The following is a 26,959-nucleotide window of genomic DNA, read 5'->3' as shown; positions in this document are numbered from 1 at the left end:
CTGTTTGTTGGTGCTATCCTGTGGTAACGTCCTGGATGGTTCCTTCCCGAAAAAATCCTACACTTCATCTGCCACCTTCTAATTCATTAGGTAAATCTAGGGGGCATCGGTCTCTTGTTCTTGGTCTTCATTCTGAGCTTGTGGTGTCAGTACTGGATGATTTGTATTCATCATTGACTGCATCATATTGTTTTGCAAGATGAAGTTGTTGAAGCGTGCCTCAATGCCAATCCTGTAGTGCTAGAAGATTTCCCATGGTTGAGGGCAAGAAGCTAGGGCAGAGTCCAGATTGAGATAGGGGTTTCAACATGATCAACTATAGGTATGGCTTTAGAGAATCTTCTACATTTTTTGTTACTTGGATCATCATGGTAGCATACCAAACCCTCTCTCACCTGGGAGTCTTGTGGAGGTAAATCATCCCCGAGATTCATTTGGGTGTGGTTGGCTTCAGAAGATCCTTGAGTGCAAGAACAATAGAAATTCAAATGTAGAGTTATTGAAGATCCCTCCATTTCTTTCAAAATATTCAAAGAATTTCTTGAAAGTTGCTTCCTTTGATTGGTTACTGTGATCATCATGATCCAAAACGCCCTGTTCAAAAGACTGCTGCTGATAGTTGATTCCCAAACCACTTTCTTTTTCTTTTCCTTTTCCTTTGTATATTTCTCTCTGTTTCATTTCCTTTTTCGTCTTCTTGAATGCCTGCTGCTGTTTCTTCAACTTCCATTTGCGCATGTGTTTCTTTTTCTCCAACAGCACTTTATTGGCCTGCTATTTTCAGACCTTCTTGTTGCGTGCTGCCATCTCCACTCCTCTTTTTTCTTCTTTTTATTTTCTTGCTTCTCATCATCAGCTCTGTCTTGCATTTCTTTCACATTACCTTGCAGATGTGGTAAAGCAGGGGAGAAAGCAATGGTCTGAGATTCACCATTATGATCCTCAGTAGCTTCCCCGAGAGCCCCAATAGAGGAACAAAGCTCGATGCCCACTGATTCATCATGCATCAGGTTAAAGCAATCTCCCATTCCCTGAAAATTTTGAATTGGAATTGGAAAGGTATTTGAGGCATCAACCTCTGATTTCTGTTGAGGATGAAACCCAGTGGATTTCTCAGAGTCAGTGCATGAGAGGATAAAAATATCCCACGAGTTTGATGTTGAATGCTTATAAAGCAATGGTTACGTAGTGATTTTTTACTTTTATCATGGTGTCAAATATCTTTGAACAAATGGTGGTCCAAATGCTTGAGATATTGATTGTATTGACAAAATTCTGGGAGATCAACATTTCTGTAGGATATCAAATGCATTCTGGAGTATCTCTTTTGGAATAATTAGTCATTTTAATCGTCGATTAACATCCAAATCATTGGCAAAATAATGTATGGTTTGGCCTCTCTCATTGAAAGTTCATCTTCTTCTTTGGGTTACCTGTGACTTTAGCTTACTGGAAGGCATTGTTTCTTTTCTTCTCGGTTGCTTGAACCAGCTACCTTTTTAATAACTGATTTTGCATTGGTTAGAAAACTATTCACAAGGTTTCATGCTTCAATTCAAATGTAGATGAAGGAAGTGAGGCTTCTTGACTGGTCTCAGCTGATTATGGTAAAGTACCTGAAGTTAGAAACCCTAGCCGCTTTGAGGAACCCTAAGACCTAGGCAACGTTTTGAGGCGGAGAGCCCCTATCTCTCTGTTGAAATTTGTTGAGGAATCTGCACGAACACTTGAAAGGTTGTTGTAATTACAACACTTTGTTGAAACGTACCAGAGGTACTTTATTTAAGATATTTAGACACCCCGATTTGTGCAATACGGGTACTAATTGTGTCTTCATCCCAAGATTAGTCAGCCCAAACCTTTAAGGTTGTACTCCAGAAAGGTTACTTAAGGTGTAATCAGATTATGTTCACTGCTTAACAGAATAACAAGAAGGAGAGAGAGAGAGAGAGAGAGAGGAGGAGAAAAGGGGAAGGTCACCTCAACTCCCTATAGGAAGATACCTATCTTCACCCAGCAGTGGGCTTTCCAGATTAGGGCCCATGACAAAATGGGTCTTCCGAATCAAGGCCTATGACCCAAGTCCCAAGTCATATAGAAATATTAATATATAAGCATGGCTGATTTACAATAGGATTTAAGCTTGGTTCACGTCATACGGGTTCAGCCCAAACCTTTAGGGTACTCCGAAAAGCTTAAGGTGTAATCGGAAGTTCACACAAGGAATAACAACAAGGAGAGAGAGAGAGAGAGATGAGGAGAAAATTAATGTAATCGAAAATAGGTTTATATAGAGCCCCAAAGGCATTTGGTGAAAGGGGAAGGTCACCTCAACTCCCTATAGGAAGATACCTATCTTCACCCACCGCATGGGCTTTCCGATAGGGCCAGACAAATGGGTCTTCCGAATCAAGGCCATGACCCAGTCCTAAGTCATATAGAAATATTAATATATAAGCATGGCTGATTTACAATAGGAAAATTTAAGCTTGGTTCGCGTCATACGGGTTCAATCCTTAACCTCAAAGTAATATTACATAGGTCCTTACCATATATAGATGAGATAATCAGCTCTTTTCAACCCGATATGGGACTAAAGTTTCCATTATAAAAATCATACTATAAAAGAAATGATTAAAATATATATTTATATTAAAATATAAAATAATAAGCATATAATTTTAAACATATTTACAACACTCTCTGCCTCTTCTTCTTCTTTTCTTTAGATTTGGAAGTAAATCCCTAGGATCTGGAAGTTCTAATGTCGCGAGCTCATGTTATAGCCTCTATAATGCCGTTGCTTGTGATGGATGCGTATTTCACATCTTTTGAGTTTATTTGTTGCTGTTATATTTACAATTTTATTTCTAAGGTTTTATTGTGATTTTCCCGTATCTTATAGCCTAGACGACTTTGTCTATTGCATGTATGACAGTTTGGTCAAATTTCTCTTATTGGCTTTGAATGTTTTTGTTTGAACTTTGTGTTTCCATACATCTATCTTTTTGTATTTCTTTTTTTTGGTGTGTTTCTTTATTCCTTTTAAGTTCAATGAATGAAAATTTTCTTCTTACCAAGAAAAAAAAGAAAACTATTCACAAGGTGTTCATCAAGGCTTTATAGAGTCAATTACTTATGCATCCTCCAGGTTTATAAATTAGGTTACATTCTTTTGAATGATTTCTATTAAAAATATTTGCCCATGCTGAATGTTCTTACAAGTGATTTAAAAAACTATATTTATAAATCAGTTGTAGTTCTTCATCCTCTTCTACCTTTTTTTCCCATGTTTCTTTGAAGGTTAAAACAGGTTTGAGGACTAAATAAGGGCAATATGAGAATTTTGAAAATGCAATAGGTATTGAATAATCATTTAATTATATTATTCTAACTGTAAGGAATGTGGTTAATATATAATTTAAAAGATACGGGGTATAAACCATAATAGAAAAAATATTATGGTTATAAGGACAATATTTTGCTCCTAAAAAAAAGAAGTCCATTCGAATACCATATACATTCCAAAAAGAAGAGGGAAAAAAAGAAAGAAATAAACACTCACAAGAAATAAGGAGTAATGGAGTTCAGGGGGGGGGGGGACGGGGTCGGAAGTCGCCCCTCCGGCGCATCTTTCCATTTAAAAGCCGTCCCAAAAAAAAAAATAGTAATGGAGTGTAGGAAGTAGGTAGCTGGATCGGTGATACGATACTAATAGAGAGTAAAATATTCATAATCCTATTCTATTTGAAGCTACAATGAATTAGTTGACTGCTCTGTTAACACCTGAGAGTAGTTAATACCTCTGTGTGCCATGCTCGTCTGCCCATTCTTACTGCTCAAGGCTATCCCACATAAGCAAATATATCGATTTAGTGGTAAATCTGAACCCATTGCATACCTTTCTTATTGTAATGCTTGCATTCTTCTGTGCATTCGCAGCGACTGTTGCCGGCCGCAAGCCGTAATAATCTAACCACGCGTACAAGAATACATCCAACGGTTGTGAGAGAAAAGCCGGTTACATATATAAATACAAGGTCTTTTTTTCTTTTCTTTTTTGGGGGAGTAAACTAAACCTTCACACTTTTCTCCCCCATCCCCTATAGCCTTATTAGGACCACTAACCCAACTGATAGACCATGCGCTCCGCCAATGTGGGGCCCACCAATTTGACATATCTATGCAACTCAAGTTCCAAGTATCTCCTTCCATCAGGACTGAGGACTTGCAGATCCTTAACAAAAGAAATGAAATACAGATTAATGTACAGTGAAGGATAACTCAAGCCACACACACTGCAGTATCTGTGGTTGATGTAAACAACACACGAGGTTAACACTAACAACTTCATAAGGCCTTAGTATTTCTTTTGCTTTACAGGCTACTCATTTATTTGTGGAAGATGTGATGCAATAGAAAAGAAGCAAATGAAGGGAAAGAGAAGAGACGAGAAAGGGGGAAAAGCAGAGAGAGAGAGAAGAAGGGGGGGGGGGGGGGCAAGTAAGGCAAAAGGTTATAAATTAGAAGACAAGTCAAGGAGAGAAAACCAGCTTACAGTAAGAGAAAGCCCTACAGAGAAATCAGAAACGAATTCCTTGAAGAGACCAATTGATATTTTTTTGAATTAACAGATGTACCACACCCTGTCATCTATTGATATATAATGGGTAGTATTCATACCTTGAATCTTAGACGTGAGCTCTTTAAACCAATCAAAACATTGTTGACACTTTCTAGTTCATCTGATGTCAAATCGCTAGTTTCGGGGCCTAAGTCACTGTCAGAGCCAACAAAATCATAATCAACCATATCTATATCTTCATCACTGTGAATGTCACTCTGGTCATCTTGACTGAGATCATCATGCGGTCCAACAGAAATTTCTGGAACCCTTTGTGACTCCTCATTTTGTGTAGTAGCAAAATCTGATAAGACAACATATGGCCTTTTATCAAGTAAAGGCTTTGCAATATCATATGGGACCCACCTGGTCAACACAAGAAAGATCCAGTCAGAGAAGAATTCTAATAGGTAAACTGTAAAAAAAAAAAAATTTATCTGGCATCTTGCAAAAGATAAATTATTGGAAGTCAGAGAGAGAAAGAGAGAGGTGCAATAATGTAGTACTGTATTTGAATGATTAAAACAATAGCCAAATAAGACCTTTTACAAGGAATCAAGTTCAAATTTGATGGACTTAAGGTGAAACAGAGTTTAGATGGAAAAGAGGGCTGAAACTAGAATGGTATTATAACGGGTTGAATAGATCTTCAAATAGGGATAAAACTATAATGAAGAAAGTGACAATAACAATGTAACATGTAACACCCAGGCTTCACACCGCAAGGTGGATCGATTGGATCGAACACCAACCTACCTTGATCAAACACAAGGGTTCTCCAAAGAGGAAGAATGCTAGCAAGCAATTTGATTTCAATTCATAAGTTGTGTCTTCACCACTTACATAAGTCTCTTTATATAGCATTCTAAAGAGACATAAACATTAATGGCAACATCCAACCACTAGCTAACTCCACCTACCTATTAATAACTCAACTACTACCCAACTCTTGACAAAGGAGAACTCCTTTGACAATGAGTTCTCTTATTTTCAAACTAAAGCCCCTTTTATTGACTTTCCAAAAACTAGACTTAGGCTTAGGTCTAGCCTATGAAGTTCAACATATGTGGGCTAACTTTAACCCACTAAAACAGTCCTAGCCCATGAAAGCCATGGGCTGATTTAGGTGACAACTTTAGGCCTTTGATGGGCCTAACCCAATGGGCTTCTTCTTTCGTAAATATGTCTTCAATTCTGCATCAACTCTCCCCGGCTTGAAAACATTCGTCTCCGACGAATGAACGAAGGACATGTAACGTTCATACAATTCAGGATCGAGTTTCTTGAAATCATCAGCATGAATTCAAGTACTATCATGTCATGGACGATTCTTCCATTTAACGAGGAAAGCATGGTATCCAATGCCACGACGAGTGGTTTTGTAAGAGTCATCCAAAACCTCTTCAATGATGTCAGTGATTGGTGGCTTGAGTTGGGGCAGCCTCAACATTTGTTCAGTGTCTCCATCATCAGAGTGGTGTCCTACATAAAGATGTAAGTCAGCCACATTGAAGACATTGCTTATGTTCATTTCTTCTGGTAGCTCGAGTACATAAGCATTTGGTCCAATGCGTTTCAGCACCTTGTATGGACCCATCTTCTTTGGATGGAGTTTGTTGTTGACCCCATGTTGGAACCTTTTTGGGTTGACACGAACCATCACTATGTCTCCTGGTTGAAACTCCACATATCGTCGATGATGATCTGTTGTAGCCTTGTAGACATCATTGTTGAGAACTATTCTTCGGCGAACATCAGCATGTACATCTTTGATATGGCGAGAAACTCGTCAGCCTCAATACTCACGCGTGCTTGTGGTGGTAATGGAATGAGGTCTATAGGCCGTCGGGGTTGAACTCCAAGTAGAATCTCAAAAGGAGTACGACCTGTCGAACGATTAATTGAGATGTTGTATGCAAACTCAGCTATGTCGAGTATGGACGGCCATGTCTTCTCATAGTCACGAACCAAACACCTCAGTAAGTTTCCCAAGCTTCGATTCACCACTTCTGTCTGCCTGTCAGTTTGTGGATGGAATGCGGTTGAAAACTGTAACTTTGTGTTACTTTTCAGCCACAATGTCTTCCGAAAGTAGCTCGTGAACTTGACGTCACAATCTGAGACAATGCTACTTGGTAGCCCATGTAGTCGTACAACCTCCTTAAAGAATATCTTTGCAATGTGAGTTGCATCAAAGGTCTTTCGACATGGTATAAAGTGAGCCATCTTTGAGAATCGGTCAACCACAACCATGATGGAGTCGGATCGCTCTTTTGTGGAGGGTAGCCTAAGTACGAAATCCATACTAATATCAATCCAAGGTGCATGAGGAACTGGTAATGGTGAGTACAGACCTGTATTTTGCTTGGTTTCCTTGGCTAGTTGACAGATTCTGCATCTCTTGATTACATGATCAACATCCTTTGCAATATGGGGCCAATAATACTGATCGGTAACTTGTATGATAGTTTTATCCCTGCCAAAGTGACCTCCCAAACCTCCGCCATGCAGCTCCCGTATGATGTGATGTCGTAGGGAAGAATTTGGAATGCATAACTGAGTTCCCAAAAACAAATACCCATCGTGAAGTGAGTATTTATGATGGTGCTTGCCTTGCTGTAACTCCTTGTATGGCATGTTGAAATCTTCGTCAGATGCATACTCATCACGTATCTGATCAATGCTAACTGCATGTGCTGAGAATGTGCTAAGAGTAAGTACTTTTCGGCTCAATGCATCAACCACCGTATTCTCCTTTCCTGCCTTGTTCTTCATTGCAAACGCAAACTCTTGGAGATAAGCAACCCATTTAGCGTGCCTGTTGCTTATCGACTTCTGTGAATGTAGATACTTCAGCGCTTCATGATCGGTATAGAGAATGAACTCTTTGCCGATGAGATAATGTCTCCAATGGCGTAACACCTGGACAATAGCATAGAGCTCTAGATCATATGTCGAATAGCGTCGCTTGGCATCATTGAGTTTCTCGTTGTAGAAAGCGATAGGGTGCCCTCCTTGCATCAATACACCTCCTAGACCAATATGTGAGGCATTAATTGCTACCTCAAATATACAGTCAAAATCTGGCAGGCGAAGTATTGGAGCCTCTGTCATCTTTTGCTTGATAAGATGAAAGGCTTTGGTTGCCGCTGCTGTCCACTTGAACTCACCTTTGCCTTGCTTCAAACACTCGGTAATAGGTGCCATGACTGCACTAAAGTTCCGAATGAATCTCCTGTAAAACGATGCAAGTCCATGAAAACTACAAACCTCAGTGATTGTCTTTGGTGTAGCCCAATCTGTTATACTTGTTATCTTCTCTGGATCAACTTCAACCCCCTGTGATGAGACAATAAAACCAAGGAACACAACCTTTGGCAGCATAAAGGAGCATTTCTTGAGATTGATGTATAGCTTCTCATGGTGAAGCACTCTCAAGACTTGCCGTAGATGATCGATGTGATAATCTGGATGCTTGTTGTAGATCAATTATCATCAAAGTATACGACCAAAAATCGACCAATAAAAGGACGGAGTACCTGTGTCATCACCCTCATGAATGTACTAGGTGCATTCGTCAGACCAAAAGCCATGACTTTCCATTCGAATAGTCCATCCTTGGTCTTGAAGGCAGTCTTCCACTCATCTCCAGGCCGAATACGAATCTGATGATAGCCACTTCTAAGATCCAATTTAGAAAAGATCTTAGCCCCGGATAGCATGTCCAACATGTCATCAAGCCGCGGTATAGGAAACCTATACTTGACTGTAATCTTGTTGATTGCTCTACTATCCACACACATGCGCCATGAGCCATCCTTCTTTGGAGTCAGTAATGCGGGTACAACACATGGACTTAAGCTCTCCTGAATGAATCCTTTATGTAGCAACTCATTCACCTGTCTTTTGAGTTCATTGTGCTCTGTTGGGCTAAGGCGATAAGCCGGTAGGTTTGGTAACACCGAACCGGTACTAAATCAATGGCATGTTGAATATCGCACATAGGAGGTAGCTCATTAGGCAACTCAGCAGGAACCACATCATAAAAATCAGAAAGTAACTCTTTGATGGGTGGAGGGAATGTCACCTCAGGTGGAGGCATGACTACCCTTGTAACAAGAGCCAATACCAGCCCTGTATCATGGCTAGTGTGAATGAACTCCTTGTGAGGAACAACCAGCAGCTTCTTTTGTGGTATGGACAACAACTTTTGTGATTCATTGGTCCCAGTTTGGTTGGTCCTCAAGGACCTCCGTTGACGCATTTCAGCTGGGACATTGACTGAGTGGAGGACAATGTGAAGTCCTTTGAACTTGAATACACATTGGTTTTTCTTCCCCCCGACCATAACATCATTATCATACATCCATGGTCGACCAAACAGAACATCAGTAAGATGCATAGGGATTACATCACACCATACATCTTCCTCATATCGATGGAGCTTCAATGGTACGGAACACCGTTGATTTACCTCCAGAGTATTCCCATTCAGCAAGGATACCCGATATGGTTGAGGGTGCTTCTCCACCTTCAAGTTTGCCTTCTTCGCAAAGGTATCTGACGTAACGTTGACATAGCTCCCACTGTCAACTATCACCAAAGCGGTATTATCTCCGAATTTCATACGGCTGTAGAAGATACAATTGCGCCGCCAGTCCTCTCCTTTGGTTTCAGCCACCAAGATGCGGCTTACTATATGAATGCTATAAGCATCACCTCTATTAGCATCAACCTCATCATATGCAGCTTTGTCATAGTCACCATCATCGATCGGGTATGGGAATAGATCAGGATCTTCTTCCTCTGGTGACTTTTCTATCTCAGCAACAGCATTAATCTTTTGACGGTGTGGGCAATTTTTAGCATAATGCCCAACCTCTTGACAGTGAAAACATTGTGCTTGGCTGCCACTAGTCATAGGAGCCTTGCCCTTATCTTGTCGGGTAGGAAATGTGGATTGAGTAGGGGTGGTTGTTGTAGGTTTTGGTGCTGGAAAATTTCGCCTAGCCTCCCCGGCTTGGTATCCAAACCTTTAGTTGTTGGATGCCAATAATTCTTCCGCACGTAGGGCCTTTTCAAAACAATCCCGCATGTTCTCTACATCCACAACGCCAATGGCCCTATTGATTTTAGGCCGTAAACCCAATCTGAAACGTGAAAAGATTTGGATCTCCCTCTCTCGAATTCCTGTACGAGAAGAAAGATAGTCAAATTGTTCCATATATTTTGCAATTGACAAGTTCCCTTGACAAAGAGAATTTAATTTGTCTTGTAGTCGCAATCGAAAAGTAGATGACAAGTACTTTTCTCTCAGTTCTTCCTTCATTTCCTCCCACGTAGTAGGAGCTCTACCACGATCTTCCAATTCATATTCCAGAGTTCTCGACCATTCACGTTCAGCTCCAACTAGCTTGGTACGTGCTAACTTCATCTTTCGAACCTCCGAGAGTTCATACCAATCAAAATAGTCATCCAATGCTGCCAACCAATCAAAAAAGACTTGAGGATCATGCTTACCCGAGTATTCTTTGAGTTCAAGCTTAACCTTGTGAGAGTCGCCAACATGCTTGTCGAATGTAGGTTGTTCTCCAGCGAAATAACTTTGTAGGTGCTCCTCAAAAGTTGGTTGCACAACTAGAATCCTCTGGGGTCCTCTCCCCATATTTCTTCGAGCAAGAAAATTGGCTACAGAATGAGCTGGATGGAATTCTTCACCAAGTGGAGGGTGAGGAACATGAGTAGAGGCAGCAACTCTGGCCTCCATTTCTGAGAACCTCTCGTCCATTTGCGTTCTGGTTCGCAGTGATTTGGTTGCTCAATTGTTGAACCATCTCCATCATTGCTGCCATAAGATTAGTTGGACTGGATGGTCCAAAATTTTCACTCCCTGGTCATGGCTCGATACCAAATAATGTAGTACTATATTTGAATGATCAAAACAATAGCCAAATAAGACCTTTTATAAGGAATCAAGTTCAAATTTGATGGACTTAAGGTGAAACAGAGTTTAGATGGAAAAGAGGGCTGAAACTAGAATGGTATTATAACGGGCTGAATAGATCTTCAAATAGGGATAGAACTATAATGAACAAAGTGACAATAACAATGTAACATGTAACACCCAGGCTTCACACCGCAAGGTGGATCGATTGGATCGAACACCAACCTACCTTGATCAAACACAAGGGTTCTCCAAAGAGGAAGAATGCTAGCAAGCAATTTGATTTCAATTCATAAGTTGTGTCTTCACCACTTACATAAGTATCTTTATATAGCATTCTAAAGAGACATAAACATTAATGGCAACATCCAACCACTAGCTAACTCCACCTACCTATTAATAACTCAACTACTACCTAACTCTTGACAAAGGAGAACTCCTTTGACAAATGAGTTCTCTTATTTTCAAATTAAAACCCCTTTTATTGACTTTCCAAAAACTAGACTTAGGCTTAGGTCTAGCCTATGAAGTTCAACATATGTGGGCTAACTTTAACCCACTAAAACAGTCCTAGCCCATGAAAGCCATGGGCTGATTCAGGTGACAACTTTAGGCCTTTGATGGGCCTAACCCAATGGGCTTCTTCTTTAGTAAATATGTCTTCAATTCTGCATCAGGTGCATCTTGTTACCACTTAGTAGGTAAACTAAGAACTTTTAGCCATTCTTTATTGGATTGTCATATTACCAAAAGTTATTGTCAAAGAAAACCAGAAAAGAACTGTAAAAGTGCCGATCTGCAAGCTACAGAAGTACTTTATTCTATGGTACTTCAGTTAAACCAACTATTTTGAGTTGACACCACCACTAAATAAAGTAACTCACAAAATAAAATAAACTAATGCAGCCCACGTCTGGACATTGGAGATAAGGTTTAATGTTCCGAAATACTAGCTGCAAGCATCTTGACAATAAGACTCTGGATTCCCTGGAGCTCTAGACCCATAAGCATGACTCATACCTCTCCCCCCATTCCTAGTTTCCAGGATTGAACCTTCTTTGGACCATGGGCTTGGTTTTGAATCAGAAAACTGGCCCAAAACCAGAACCATGATCATGCTGTTTCATTTACTGCAAATTGCAATAAAACGTCAGTGCTGATTTATATTTCATTTCAAAATCTGTCTATATTATTTGGGTGTCAGGCACCTATTTATAAGTTTCTATGATACTGTGACTACAGCTATGTTCTTATAGTAGCAGGAGGAAACTCACTGGTAACGTAGAGGGCATAGAAGCTCTGATGGTCGAAATGCTGCCTTGTATCTCATCTTGCCACATGAGTGAATGTAATAGCCAAGATAGTAGTATTGAATGCTAGGACAACGAACCTGGTTCTCTTTTATCCAACCTATTTCTTGCAGAGCTGAATATTTACCCATTGCTAGAAAGGCAAGGTCAGGATCCCAGAACATATATTTACTTGACAGACACCGTGGAAGGATATCCAGTACACCAACTGCTACCAACTGCCCATCAATCAGATACTGTTGATGGAAAGAGCCAAAACCACAAGGTGGAATTGTACCGTCACCAGAATCTGGAACAAAGACCAAGGGAGTGTCAACCAAAAACCTTCTGTATGAACTTTCATTGACTTTATGAGGTGGATCTTTATGCACTTCAATTTGGTATCTTCTGTACAAAGCATATTCTTCCGGATCAAAACTAGACCTTTTCAATTGGACCTCAAGCTTCCGTCTTGGCTGGGGACATTCCCCGTTCTTCTGTGTACAGCTACGTTTACTTCCACTGACTTTAGGTGATTGGCCAATGGCATTATCCATGGTAACCCCCTCAAATGATGAAGCTTGTCTTGTAGCAGAATAAAAGTTAATATGCCCATTGCAGGCTCTGATTGACAAACCAGAAAATTCTCCAGGTTGATTAAAAGAACATACCAGCATTTCTGCAATAGTTTTTGGTGAAAGGCCAATGGTACAATCATTTTCATTTGAGCCATTCTTCAATGGTCCTAACACATTATCTTTCTCCAATTGTATAGACCTCCTTAAGGTTGCTGCTATCTGAAATGAAATGTTGCTGGTGTACAACAAATCTTCAGATCCTTCGATTAGTTTCTTTTTGGTTTGTGTGACCTTTTTCACAGAAGCCTTTGGTAGTTGAATATTGGAAGTAAATTCCTCACTCGCAGCAAATGCACATACCGCATTATCAAGTTGGCTAGACAGAAGTTGCAAATATTCTTCTTCTTTGTCATTCTCCTTGTAATTATCAACAGATGCTGACTTTGTCATATAACTTGAAGCCTTGTTACTGGCCAAGCTGCCTGAAGCCACAGCAGTATTTTCTTCTGTCAATGTAGGTCTTTCAATATCTAATGTACCATCCAGAAACCTAGAAAATGGTTTAACCATGTCAGCAATCTACATAAGGACATCTAAATACTTTTGGGTGTAATTATAGACAATTTGATAGCATCAAGTGTATCGATGCAAGCCTATCCAGTAGAATTAATTATTTGGGTTCCTGGCTAGGAAATCTCTTACATTACAAACAATCAAACGGTAATGGTTTTTAGGTCCATCAAATTCATTTTTGAGTCCTAGTTCATATAAATTTTCATGATAATATGGGTCTTCGTCATCCTCAGCTTTGAAATCAATCACACTAGGGACAAAACTGGGCTCCACATTCATATGGTCATCACACCGTGTATTGAGTGTTAATACCATTGCGTACATCGAATTAGATCATCCAAGAGTTTCATGTGTAGTCTATCAGTTGATGTGGAACAAAATTCTCTTACTTAGCATTCCATTATTTGCAGCCGTCTCAATATTGTTGTGCAGGCGGCAATCCAGATCAGACTGCTCCAAGTGATTTGCAGTAAGCAATCTGATCTGGATCACAGCATACATGGATTAATATCTGTATAGCTGCCAAAAAGAATTCTATGTTGACATGGGGATTCTCATGGTGTGGTCAGTGATCATTCATTGTGAACATTGGTGCACCAAAAGTTGATGACACCGTGCCTATATATTTGTGTACTGGATTCACATTGTTTGATAATAATTGAAAGTGATGTCAAAAATGGAATCCATTGTCCTATGGGAGAATATCAAGGAAAGATAATGCTTGTAATTGATTGGACGCATCCAAAGCAATTGTGATGTGAACCAAAATTCTCCCCTTGGCCGAAACCCTCAGTTGGGCCCCAAGCCAACACCTAGAGGGAAGCCTCCCTACGCTGGCCGAACCTTTTTTTTTTGGGTGCTGGGGGGGGGGGGGGAGGGTGCAATTTTGTCCTTATTCCTCCTCCCTTAGACTAACTTCAGCATGTGTCTTTAGTTAATTAAGTTTTAATTTCAGCATGTGAGTCTTTAGTTTTTTTCTTAAATTCCAGCATATGTCAACTAGAGTATTTAGATAAATAGAATTCAGCATATGTCAATCAGAGTCTTTAGTTAATTAAGATTTTACTTCAGCATATGTCAATTAGAGTCCATTATATCTTTTGTTATTTGTTTGGTCGGTTGTGATTCATTTAATGAGGTCCTAATCTATCAAGGAGTCCCATTTAGATTTAGTGTCTTTTAGTAGGCTATAAATAGGCCTATTTTTTATTTGTAATCTTAAATCCAATTATTTGAATAAGAGTTTATGGAGTTGAGAACCGTCGTTCCTGTTTGAGGGGACCACAGCAGGTTTCCAGCAAGTAAAAAATTATAAAAAAATAAGAAAAATAGATCCAAATGAGTTACTTAATCGGATAATTTAATCGGACGGATAATAATCGGTAAGAAAATGGCATACTATATCCGCATCCTATTAGTAATCAGACGGATTCGAATACTGCTAAACGGATGCGGATGCGAATTCGAGAGCAGATTTTGGTTATCCATTTACACTCCTACCCACACCTACTCTACTTCCCCTTCCAAATCCCAACCCCTAGTTGAATTCCCTAAAAGTCCCGCTACAAGTAGAAAACCTCCAACTAAGCCTAAACCTGTTAGGGCCAAATCTGAAATTACAAAATATCAACAACAGCGCCATTCCTAAACCTAACCGAAACCCTAAGCCCCCAGTTCCTAAACCCAACTGTTAATTCCAGATCTAAAATTATCATTACAGCAAGGTTTTAATTTTAAAACCCTCAGCCCCTTAACCCTGGTGAACCCTACATCTCATAATACTAGACTTATTTGCAGGAAGATTCTAAGCAGCCCTTAATTTTAGGGAAATCCTCAAAAAACCCTAACCCTAAAATTGGGCTTCACATCACATTGGTATTATGGTAAATTGCTTACAATAAATTTTCAAAATTAATGTTCATTAATGTCACTTCTACGGTCTACCAAACATTTTTCACATGTTTCATTGCTCCAATCATCAACTCAACATTTCTAGACAAGTAATTTCAATTGATCGTGGTCAAACAGCAATTACATATATGCCGTATTGTCTATTATCTGATATTAGAATGCCGAAAGAGTTCAAAAGTCACGACTTCTATGGGATATACAAGGTTCAAGATCTCGATCTCAAGGTCCACTAGCCAACTCAAAAATTGAGAGTTGCCTTGAGACATAGGGGACATCTCGGCAAGTCAGTGGAATTTTTTCCCCCAGCATGAGGGTTGTAAGCGGTTATTTGAAGCTGAAACCTGGTGTGCAGCCTAACATACTGATGCCCTCAGATTTATGAGAAGATAAAACAGTTTTAACTTTGAGTTCCACTTTGGACCCCAAGCTGGAAACTATGATGCTGAACTACAACCTTCAAGTGACCTATTGTACACATCATATAAGCATATATTAATGCTTAAGTTGAAAGCCCAAACAAGTCTTTAACACATCATACATGTTCATAGTTCAAATGATGACCCCAATGTGCTAAGCACATAATCTCGTTTTGCTAAATGGAAGAAGAGAGACATCTCACGATATCTAAACTGTTCTTGTACCATGCTTACATTAAAGTATAAGTTTTAGTATTCATTTGATTCAGAATAATATATACTTCACAGCTATCCTCAATAGAATCCCGTTGGAAACCTGACTCTTCCCATGATTCTTTACTAATCAAGTATATTTTTAATTGGGGCCACCAAATTGAAATCACACATAAACAGATATAGCTTAGGCTTCACTAGTGTGCATGGAATGTGATCTGACTCCTATTCAATCAGGGTATTGTGAAAGGAAAAGAGAACAGGAACAAGAACTAATTCAATTAATTAATTTTCCCCACAACTCTTGAGAAGAGCTCTCTCATTTATTGTGTGGAAAAAGGGTTTTAAGATACCCATTAATGAGTTCGTCTTTGCCTAGTCGAATGGCTACAGGAATGCGAAATGATTCTCTCGTGTGGAATGGCTTGTGAGTGGAAAACAGCCAAATAGTCTAAGGAGCATCTTCATACATTAACTTTAGGGTAACAAGACTTTCGGTGTTATTTTTATGTATGTTGTGATTGAACTGCCTCGCATCAGGAGAGACAATCCCTACCTAGAATTCCCCTGCAATTGCTAATTTGCTAATAACCAGCCTACGGCAAGCAGTCTCTACAAGTGATAAACTTTTCATGGAAGTTACCTACAGTATGATGACAACATTGGCCAATTTAGATACAGGAGACCCCTCCTAGGTTCCAGAAAATTTAAACTTCACAGCTTGCTAATCATCAAGAGTCCCATAATAAACTAATTCAGAAAACAACTAATACCTTATACAGAAGTGCATGGGAATTTCTTCTGATCATCTTGAAACACTCAGAAGAGGAGAGGAAGAATAGAATTTAATATGCAAAGGAGGCATCACAATGATAAAAGAAGAACGTACCGTTGGATTCTTCGAGATACCCGACGTTGCTCTTTAGAAGAAACAAAGTCATCTGCCTTCAAACGGATGGTATAGGAGGGGCAGCAAGTCCTTTCCATTTCAGGTTTGTAAAGAAAGCAACCAGATCTCCTCCAGCCCCGATCAAGAAGATCTGGCAAGAAAAATACAACGCATTGAAAGCAAATAACAGGATAATCAATAATTTCATAGCACACTAGATATACAACTGATTTCATAGGGTTTTTGCTTGAACAGAGAGAAGATTAACCTCTTCTATTAATTTGATAGAATTATTTACTACCAATCATAATTATCAATTATGTATACAGACAGTCATCCATAGATACAGTGACACAAAATAAATTACCAAACAGTTGTCACATAACCAAAGCAGAGCATAGAAAAAGGCATATCAAAGATCAAGTTATGGAGACTAGCACATAGTTAACTCTTCTTACTTAAAGGAGCTCGCTTTTATTCTTTATTTCATTTATTCTATTATTAAAATTAGGTTCATTTGCTAATCATTTAATATTTTTGTTAGTAAACCAAGCCCGAATAAACAAGATTAGCCTTTTCCTATTGCTGCTAGTTCAAAGTCCAGATGATGTTGAAGGGCCGCTACATGCTGGCAAGTGGCAACGAGCACGCAACTTTCCCAAATCCATCACATGGGTTCAGCTGATTCAGGGAATAACTAAAACCACAGATCCATTACAGGAGTTGTTGAACTGGTCCAAATCAAAATTGTGAAAATAAGAAAATTGCCCTAATCTTTTTCAGTTTCATAGGAACATATAATGGTCGCCTAACCGCTTCAGCTTTTCAAGATAACCTACTTGTGACATCTGAAGCTTGTATTCAATCAAAAAGAACCTTGCAGACCCAAGTTCACATAAGTTGTACCACCACACCTTTGGCAGACAACAGAGGCATTTTTCTCACTTTTGGTGAAGGTTTGACGTTTCTCAGGAAATATGTATGATTGCTGTGTTTCTAGTCTCCATGTTATTTAAAAAATTTAATAACATCTATGTTGACTATTAAATAAATTATAGATGGATTTAACTTTTAAGATCACATACCTATTGTGAACTCGAATGTAGTGGAATAAGACACAGATGGTGTCTCTTTGCATTCCTTCAATTGACAATAAACCCATGCAATTTTCCATATTTCGACTCAGCAAACCACAATGATGAAGGTTCAAGGCTCTCCCTCTCTTTTCGAATGAGGTAACCAGAAAGCGCTAAGGCTCTCTTTAGCATGGTTTTCATTTTTTATTTTTGTTATTTTTCAAAATCTATGCAAAAAACCATTTTGGGTTAAAATGCAAAAATCGTTTGGTAAGTGACAGGTGAAATAGATTTTGTACTAAAAAATACATTTGGCATATCTTTGTATTAAATGATTTTTTATAGATTCTAAAACTTGTATTGAAATATATATATATAGATAGATAGATAGAGAGAGAGAGAGTAGTCCTTCACAAACTTAATACAATACAACACAAATAAAACTATACTTGCAAGTCCACCAATCATATGTCATACCAAGTAATGGTAAGAAAACAATTAATACATTACTCAAAACATATTAACCAATCATCAATCCCTATACAACACATATAAAACTATACTCGCAAGTCCACCAATCATACATCATACCAAGTAATAGTAAGAAAACAATTAATACATTACTCAAAACTTATTAACCGATCATCAATCCTTGTAGGCTTCTTTGATTTGGTTTACCATTAATCTTTGATATACTTCCCATTGTTGTTGTTGCATACCACCTACCACATTCACAATGCTCACAACCTTGTCATCATTACTATCAGTATTAGTGATTTCATCATCCTAGCACTTTGTGGCACACATTGCTAAGATTTAGTACACTCGCTTACTTTTGAGAAGAGTGAGGGGAAGTGGAGTTTATCTAGAAGGGTTCAATATAGATTGAAATTATATTATCGTGAACTCCCCTAAGGATCGAATTTTTCACTAACATTCTGAAGACAATTGCAAGCTTTCCCCATGACAAGACTGCCACCAATTTAAAATAGAAAGATGAATGCCATGTATACATTTTTGGATTGGACAGCATTGATAAAAAATATGGGGTATATTTGTAAATATATATTTTATATGTTTGCCTTACTCAAGCCGACACTCTCGCTTCCGCTTCATCCACCGCTGCTCGCGCAAGTGCTTCCCATGGGGTATATTTGTAAATATATATTTTCTATTTTATATATTAGTATTTTAAAATTTCTAAATTTACAAAAAGAAGCCCCTAGTTGAAACTTGATTTAAACCCATTCCTGTCCCCGCGTTGGCAGATGCTGAGAACCTGAAGTTGGCAGATTTTGTGAGATTACACTTGAATGCAGTTAGGTTTGGAGGAATCAGAGGAGGAAATTTAGAGGTGAAGAGGATCATCATTCTTTTTGTCAGATGAAGTCATTTTACCCTCTCAAGTGGTTCAGAAAAGGTTTCAAGCACATTAAATTTTACATTGTGATTGATCAGCTCTGGTGCATTGGAGAAGGTCCTGATTTCCCAGATAGGCTGCAAATGGAACCCTTTGACTACTCCAACCAGAGTATGGTGGAGTCAAAGAAGTCAAGAAAATCAACTCACGACCTGGCATCACCAATTTAAGAAACTTAGATGAATCTCCTTATCCAAAAACAGAGAGAAGAGAGGGACAACATCGAAAACCGTCGGTGAGTGACAACATTAGCAGGAAAGTTCATAAGCAATAACATTGAAGGTGGGTTTGGTATTTGAACCTTGATCCTTTCTCTACTTACAAACAATATTTTTGGGTAATCAAGTACAGATCAAACTTAAATCTGCAAGGATTATATACTTTTTATCTTTTTTGACCTTCTTATTGGGCTTATGGAATTGGTTTGTGAGTTTCCTTCCAAGTTGTTTTTATTTGGATCTAAGAGCAGGGAAGAAACCTGAAACAGGGGAAATCCTTTTCTTGATCCATTTGGCATTGTCACCTATTTCATGACCTAGGCACAAAGAAAGAAAGCTAAAACTGGGGAAATCCTTTCCTAGAAATCCAGTTGAGGTCACCTATTTCTTGACCTAGGGGCAAACAAAAGAACCCGAAACTGGAATCTCTATTTCTTCTTCCTCCCATTGTCTTTCTTTCTTCTATTATGGTCATTTGGAAGATTGTTTGTTTTTTTGGAAGATAATTACAACCCATTTTTTCCCCTTCCTTTCGGTAAATACAACCCATTAGTTCATTGCAATCGGATTCCAACTCCAAAGGTGGTGGTTTAACAGACTCCATGGAATGAGAAAGGGGAGACAAGAGAATGCAGCGTTTGTTTTATAAAATAATATGCTTTTGTCGTTTTGTCCTCATTATGTATCATGTAACACCATGTGTGTTTTAATCCATCGCAAAAACAACTAAAAATGGTTTTCAGCAAAAAATAAAAAACAGGTCTCTACCTATTTTCAGTTTTTGTATTTTCTCAGCTTCTTTTAGATAGAAATTGGTTTCATAAATGATACCAACCACAAACAAAAATGTTTTTCTAGACAAAAATAAAAAATGAAAATCATACCAAACATTGCCGAAGAGTTTCATGCACATAGAGAAGGTGAAATTATAATTTCACAAAAAATTACCATCATCATTACCTTCTCTCTCTATTTTACATTTCTTTTTCCCTCAACTTTAACGGCTTAATTAGATCCCACTTGGACCCAACCAAGTGAGGGAAAAGGGACATTGGATTTATTAGAGTTAATTTCCACACAACTAGGAACACCTTGGACGCAAAAATGTAGTGGGTCCAATACCCACTATGATAAACATCTCCCACTCATCACAAGGTGGCAGATCTCTCCAAACTAAAAGCTCTCATCAACTTAACTCCTTTAATCCTGAATTGGAACCTATAGCAATGGGAGAGACCTTACATTAATTGTGAGGGACTCATCATAGTGTGACGGATCTCTCCAAACTAAGTATATTTCTACTAGTAATAAGCTAGGCAATGCAGTAGCACATGTCAAACCTTTTGAGAGCCAGACAAGATCAACTGGGCCAAATTTTAGTTTTGGTCTACTTAGAACTTTAATTTCATGAGGGGATTTAAGATTGGGATGCACTAGCTACATGATAGAGTTTGATTTTGCTTCTATTTTAATTCTATAATATGATTAAGAAGCTTCCTTTTTCCTGATAATGTTTTTCACTTAAAATGCAACCTGAGTAGCTGTTGTTTACTTTCTACTCTCGATGCATTTTCCCTCTATCCTCTATTTCACCATCCCTTTCCCCTTCCTCAAGGCAGTTCTATTCACTCTTACACCTCTACTATTCTATTCATTAATCTTTTCGCTTTCGATCTTTCTATCCTGCCATCAGTATTCTGGCTTCTTTTTAATATGGCCACCGTAGATACTGTTCCGCAATACCATCGGGTCTAAGATGAAAACTTGCCCACCACACTGTCGCTTTAAGCTTGAGATTCTGGGTGCCAGATCTTCAACCTCAAGTGACCAAAACCCCCCAAGTCTATGAGCCACTCTTCTGCCAGGAGATACTCCTCTGAGTTCATACTTGAAACAACAACTATCCCTAGTCCTTGCTTATGAGATTTTTTTACTAGCTCTCAGGCCACTCTTCTTATAACCTTAAAGATACTTACAGACAATCCCATAAAAGTACTCTTTGGGTTGTTTAGAATTTCGGTGAGCCGTAGGTGCAAGCACAGCAAGTTATTGTCAGATAGAACATATGTAGCAAGTTGAAACCTTAAAATACCAACCTTGGTAGTCATCTACAGTAAGGATATGAGACCTTAAACCTGCAAAATTTTTAAACAAAACAACATTCAGGTCAAAGATAAAAAGGTGACATGGAAAAAAAATGAAAATTACCAACTGAAACAAGTGGATATTGATACTGCCACTAGCTATAAATGTCCAACACAATACATTGATAATCAAACTCACAGAAGGCAGAATCATCAGACCTACTATGCTCATCCTCTAGTATCCTAATGTGCTTCCAAGTCGAATGCAAAATTGCTTTACTACATTCATCATGCAGTGGCCATCTAAAAAAGGGTGAAACTGGTGCCGATGGGAAGTGGTCAGGTTAAAGCATTATAACACTCTTCAAGCTCTCTTTAAAGTTTAAACTGAATAATAATGTGAACTCATTCCAAAAAAATTCTAATATTCTTTCACAGAAACTAAGTTGGGTTGAATAGACAGGAAGATCAAGGACTTATAATTTGATAGATATCATAGCCATAGATAGTGTGGAATTGTGAAGTAAGCTCATCAAACTAATCTTGAACAATTGGGTTAAGGCTTACTAGATTTGTTTAACAGTTATTTATACAGTTATTTTCAAATATTTTCTGGTTCAATATAAATATTTAAGAACGGAGGTCCACTTATAGTGAACAACACATTTGAGAACTGTAACAATCTGATTCAGATGAGAAATTCATCAAAATTGAAGGCAAATGCATAACGAAGAGCTGAACATGACTCTATATCGGTTCAGGGCCAAAATTTGAAGGATCAGCAGCCAATTACGAGATTTTATTCGCCGGTTGAGTGTGTGGGAATAAATTTATTTTAATCGAATAAGAAACCCAAATATCTTATTAGAGATCCAAAGCTAAGTTCTTCACCCAACTACAAAATCAGCTCTCTTCCATTAACAAGCGTGCAAATTTCATGAAGGAAAGTCTCCTTTTTCCGGTTCCGAGTTCTCACGATAACCATAAAACGAACAAAAAGGCAAATGCAATCGATCAAAAAAGAGAAAACCTATACAATTTAAATCGATAGAATCAGGTTTCGAGTGAGGGTACCGTGAGAAACTTTGGTTGGTCCACCAGATTTGCAGTAACCGCAAGAGTTCCTGTAGCTGCCAACATCAACAACGACACTTTCACCTCTGTTGCTGCTTTGACTACCAACAGTGCTGGCCTCGTTGCTTCTAATGTTTATCGCCATTAACAAAGGTCAGTAGCGTGATCAGAATCAGAAGCACTCGGTATTACAGGACCTGAAGCTCTTTTTGATCAATCGGAACCTCGAGTTACGATATCGGTGAAGGATTTCTCTGGTCATCATCACTTCTTCAAGTTAAAACTTAAAGTTAAATACCCAAAGGCAGCAAAAAGTCTACTGACGACGAAATTTGTAGTAAGCCATTTTCTTCAAAGCTGGAACGCGTCTAGATCATTGAAAGTTAGGAATTTTTTATTTTTTTTTGGTAAACAAAAAAGGGGACTGCAGCGGCGACCTAGCGCCCTCGACTAAGCAATGTTCTGACTTTTTATCGAGTGCGACCTATGCAAGCATTAGCCCTGTGCACTACCAGAGCAAGCACTGGCCCCATCAGGGGAGCCCCACCGGAGGCCTAGTATAGTCCACAGAAGCCGGTATAACTCATGTCCAGGCCAAAGAGCACGCAACTGTCCAATGCAAGAAACAAAGCAGAGGGGATTCGAACCTGAAACTTGAGGTTTACCAAACCACTTGGGAGTGAGCTTGGGACCACTAGACCACTAGACCACCAGACCACCACCCCCGATGGTGAAAGTTCGAATTTACTATGACCAAAAAAGAAAAAAATAATAATAATTACAAAACTGTGATTGATTAGATGTTTATCTATCTTGCATTCGAAAATTTGTTTTTTTTTGGGGCAAGGTAAGATTATTATTATTATTATTTTCTTCTTTTAAAAAAAATTTGATGAAAGAAAAAGATTGTCTAACACTTTATGTTTAGGATTAATTTTTTCCTAATTACTAAGATAATAATGTAATTTAATATAGATGAGTAAAAAAAATTAACCAGGTCGAACCAGCCATTCAGTCGGGACCAGTTCAAGAATTAATATGAGGAGTATCGTGAACACCAAGGAGTTCGACGGTTATAGATGAAGATGTGATTCCGTCAAACTCGAGATATGCAATTGTGTTCTATATGGAAACCATAATTGACTCACATTAAGGGAGAGAAAACCTATGATCGAACGTCTACAGATGAGAATCGTGAATTGATCCAATGGTCAAGAATAGGAGGTAAGCCCTATATAAACTACAGCAACACGCAAAACAAAAGTAACTGAATCGTTTCCCCTTCACTCTTATCTTTCAATCAAGTTCTGCAACTCGCTGGAGCTCTGTGGTGATTAACTTATTGACTTAACCTTCGGAGGTGGCTTCCCGACCGCTGAGTCGGCCCACATCTGACATTGTTTTGCAGGAATTCGAGGGTTGATCAATTTTTGGACGCATCATTTGGCGCTGTCTATGGGAGACGATTCGAAAAGTCATGGTAGATACTAGATCAACGGTTCAGAGGAATTAAAATCATATTCGTCCACCTCCTTTAGATGGAAATCTTATTCCTCCAGAGGAGAATCCATCTTGAGATAACGATCAGCATGAGGAAGAAGAAGTGATCGGAGGAGGGCATTTGAATGATCAAAATGAGGAGACCCAAATGATCCCAGTTATTCAAGAACAAATGAATCAAAGCCAACAATAGATGAATCAAATGCAGGTTCAGTTCCTTGAAATGCAGGCCCTGCTCTGAACGATAGCTAGGTAGTTGGGGGCTCCAAGGAACCTAAACCCTTATGATCTTGAAGAGAGAAGAAAACACGTTCGGAGAGCTAAAAGGAGGAATTCTCTAGCAAAAGGACGTTCACCACAAAGAGAAAGGAACCTGACCGAGGGTCAAAATTTTTGACAACCTCCTGAAAGGAATTTAAAGCAACAAGAGACCGAAGGTGAACGATTGGGAGTACAGAGAACTGGATAGCCGCCACGGAGAGATGACCCTGAGGTTCAGAATCGGTCACAAGGAAGCCGAATGAGGACTCTAACCAGGATAGAGAGAGGCGTGCGGACGCATTTGACCACATCCCAATGTTCAGACAGAGACAGTGTGCGAACAGTGAAAGACCCCGTTCATTGATGCATTTGTTAGGTACGATTTCCTCCATAATTTCATGCTCCCAACCTTCTCATTGTTTGGTGGATGTGAAAACCCGGTGGCCCATATGAGTTATTATCAGCAAAAAATGGCAGTAGCTGGGAATTCGAACGAGATCTTGTGCAGGGTATTCGGGTCTTCATTAATGGGAGCAACCCAAATTTGGTTCTCAAACCTACCATCGAGAAAGATAGCTGACTTCGATGAGCTAGCCCAGAAATTCATCGGTCGGTTCCAAAGTGGAATGCAAGCTAAGAAGACCAAAGAGACTCTTCTCATCGTCAAACAAGCAAAGAATGAGTCTATTCGGAATTACTTGCAAAGATTCAATAAGGTGATAATGGAGATTGAGAATCTTGACAAGCGGGAAAATAACCCTTTTTACAGGTGTCTCCTAGAGTTGCTGTTACAGGACATGCCAACCACGTATGTTGAACTCATTCAAAGATGTCAAAAGTAGGCAGAAGTCACATAAATTCTCAATGCCTGACAAGGACAGGCGAAGCAGGTCACCAAGGAGCAGAAGGCTTTCGAAAAAGGACAAGGTTTATGATAACAAAAAAATGTTGAGGGAACAAGGGATGACCTAGTTGGAGACAATGTTCCCCCGATCATGCATAATACACTCCCTTGAATGGCCGATGATCAAAGATTTTGATGCAGATCAAGAATCAAGACATATTGAGATGGCCGCCCAAAATAGTATCCAAACCTGAAGAAAGAAACATGAGCAAGTATTGTCAATTCTATAGGGATTATGGGCATTACATCGACGAATGCAAGCATTTGAAGGCAGGCATTGAGAGATTAATATCCCAAGGGCAGTTGGCAAGTTATGTGAAGCATAGAGAAGATGATCGGGAAAGGAAAACAACCGGCATAAAAAGAAGAAAACGGTCAGAAAGTAGAGACCACAAACTTGAAATTTTCAATCCAAAGAAAGGAAAAGAGATAGTTGGGGAAAATCGATCCTCGATTTTCAAAATATTCAGAGGGTCAGAGCCTGAATCCCTCGGGAAGCTAAAGGCAAAGTCAAAGTTTGTGGGATCGGGAGGTGATTAAGAAAAGGAAGACACCAGGTTCTCAGGAAACAATTTTGTTCGATGAGGAAGATGTACCCCTCATGATGATGCAATCATGATAAAGGTGGAAATTGGTCTTCGGGAGGTGCACCAAGTGCTAGTTGATATGGGGTCATCGGTGGATCTCTTATCTTATGATGCATATCAAAAGTTGAAGATGGAAGAGGACTTGATGAGACCAACATTGACTCATTTGTATCGTTTCGCAAGATCCTCAACTGTGGCAAAAGGAGTAGTGTAATTGGATTTAATAATTGGGACATTCCCGAAGGAGATGACTATTCGAGCAAATTTCTTATTTGTTTGAGAATTACCTGTGTAGAATGTCATCCTCAGAAGACCATCCCTAACTAAGTTAGGAGCAGTGGTGTTAACCAAACATATGAAAATCAAATTCTCGGCTGACAATGGAGTTGGCGAGGTAACTTCCGATCAGAAAACCTCTAGACAATGGTATATTTCTTACTTGAAGGACAAGGCTAGAGCAAAGAAGGGCAGCCACCATGCCAATTGAGGTTCAAGACGATTGAGATGAAGAGAGTATGCAAAGACCCGAACATGTAGAGAAGTTGGAAAGAATCCAGTTGGATCCTTCCAAGGAAAAAAAAGAACCTTCTTCGGATTGGAGCAACCAGAGGACTTCAAGGAGGAGTTGAAAGAGTTTCTTCAAAAAAAATAGGATGTATTTCCATGGTCGGCAGCAAATATGCCGGGAATAGACCGCATCATAGCTAAACATAAACTATGGATTGACCCGAAGGCTAACTCAATTATTCAAAGAAGTAACTTCTCGATCAAGAAACACAAGGCAATATGAAACGAAGTGGAAAAGCTAAAGGGTTTGAGGTTCATCAAATCGATCGAGTGCCCAACTTGGTTGCCAATGTTGTTGTGGTTAAGAAGGAAAATGACAAATGGTGAATGTGTACCGACTACACTGACTTGAACAAAGCATACTCGAAGGACTGTTATCTTTTGCCCCGAATTGATCTCCTCATTGATGCGACAACTAGGTAGGAGACCCTAAGTTTCATGGATGCATACTCAGGATACAACCAAATTTTAATGAACCAAGAAGATGAGAAGTTTACAGTGTTCATGACCGATTGAGAAAGCTTCTACTGGATCTCCTGATGTGCTCGGATAATCTTTATCGATTGAACGACATTGTCCTTGTCAAGAGATAGAGGGAGGGGGCGATTCACCAGGGTGTAAGAGTTCTGGTGACTCCAGGTGATCGTGAAGTTTAGGTCTAACGGTGGCGCTCAGTAGAACAGGAATCGATGATGCCACCCCTTGTGGTTTGATCGGAAAGGATGCTGCCCGACCAGGAGAGTTGGACTTACGGAGATAATAAAATAGGGAGAAAAGCGGAAGCGAAGGGGAGATTTGAAGTTTGAGACACAGCACGACGAAGCCGATGAT

At 39.2% G+C, this 26,959-nt stretch overlaps 1 protein-coding gene across 1 annotated transcript; it reads right to left on the bottom strand.

Annotated features, from left to right (window-relative positions):
- Positions 1-3,698: 3,698 nt before the first annotated feature.
- Positions 3,699-22,706, bottom strand: LOC149008214 (arginyl-tRNA--protein transferase 2-like). The gene is made up of 6 exons (XM_089165237.1): positions 22,310-22,706; positions 21,248-21,286; positions 16,438-16,588; positions 11,843-12,985; positions 4,684-4,990; positions 3,699-4,237 (listed from the first exon to the last, which is right to left on the bottom strand). The coding sequence occupies exons 1-6, from the start codon at positions 22,452-22,454 to the stop codon at positions 4,124-4,126; spliced, it is 1,899 nt and encodes a 632-aa protein (XP_089021363.1). The 5' UTR covers positions 22,455-22,706; the 3' UTR covers positions 3,699-4,123.
- Between the last annotated feature and the right edge of the window lie 4,253 nt (positions 22,707-26,959).

This window comes from Hakea prostrata, chromosome 8 (assembly GCF_041222555.1).
Source record: "Hakea prostrata isolate BN-2017 chromosome 8, UWA_Hpros_2, whole genome shotgun sequence".
Lineage (NCBI taxonomy): Eukaryota > Viridiplantae > Streptophyta > Magnoliopsida > Proteales > Proteaceae > Hakea > Hakea prostrata.
Note: the sequence above shows the minus strand (reverse complement) of the source record. Positions and strands in the feature narration are given on the sequence as shown.

Bases quoted from the DNA above. Each gene is read 5' to 3' on its own strand.
- LOC149008214 (XM_089165237.1), bottom strand. From the start codon at position 22,454: ATGGCGATAAACATTAGAAGCAACGAGGCCAGCACTGTTGGTAGTCAA. The intron at 16,589-21,247 runs GTTGGTATTTTA...TTTTCTTGCCAG, and splicing joins TACTGTAGATGACTACCAAG to ATCTTCTTGATCGGGGCTGG. The intron at 12,986-16,437 runs GTACGTTCTTCT...ACCATTTTCTAG, and splicing joins GTATCTCGAAGAATCCAACG to GTTTCTGGATGGTACATTAG.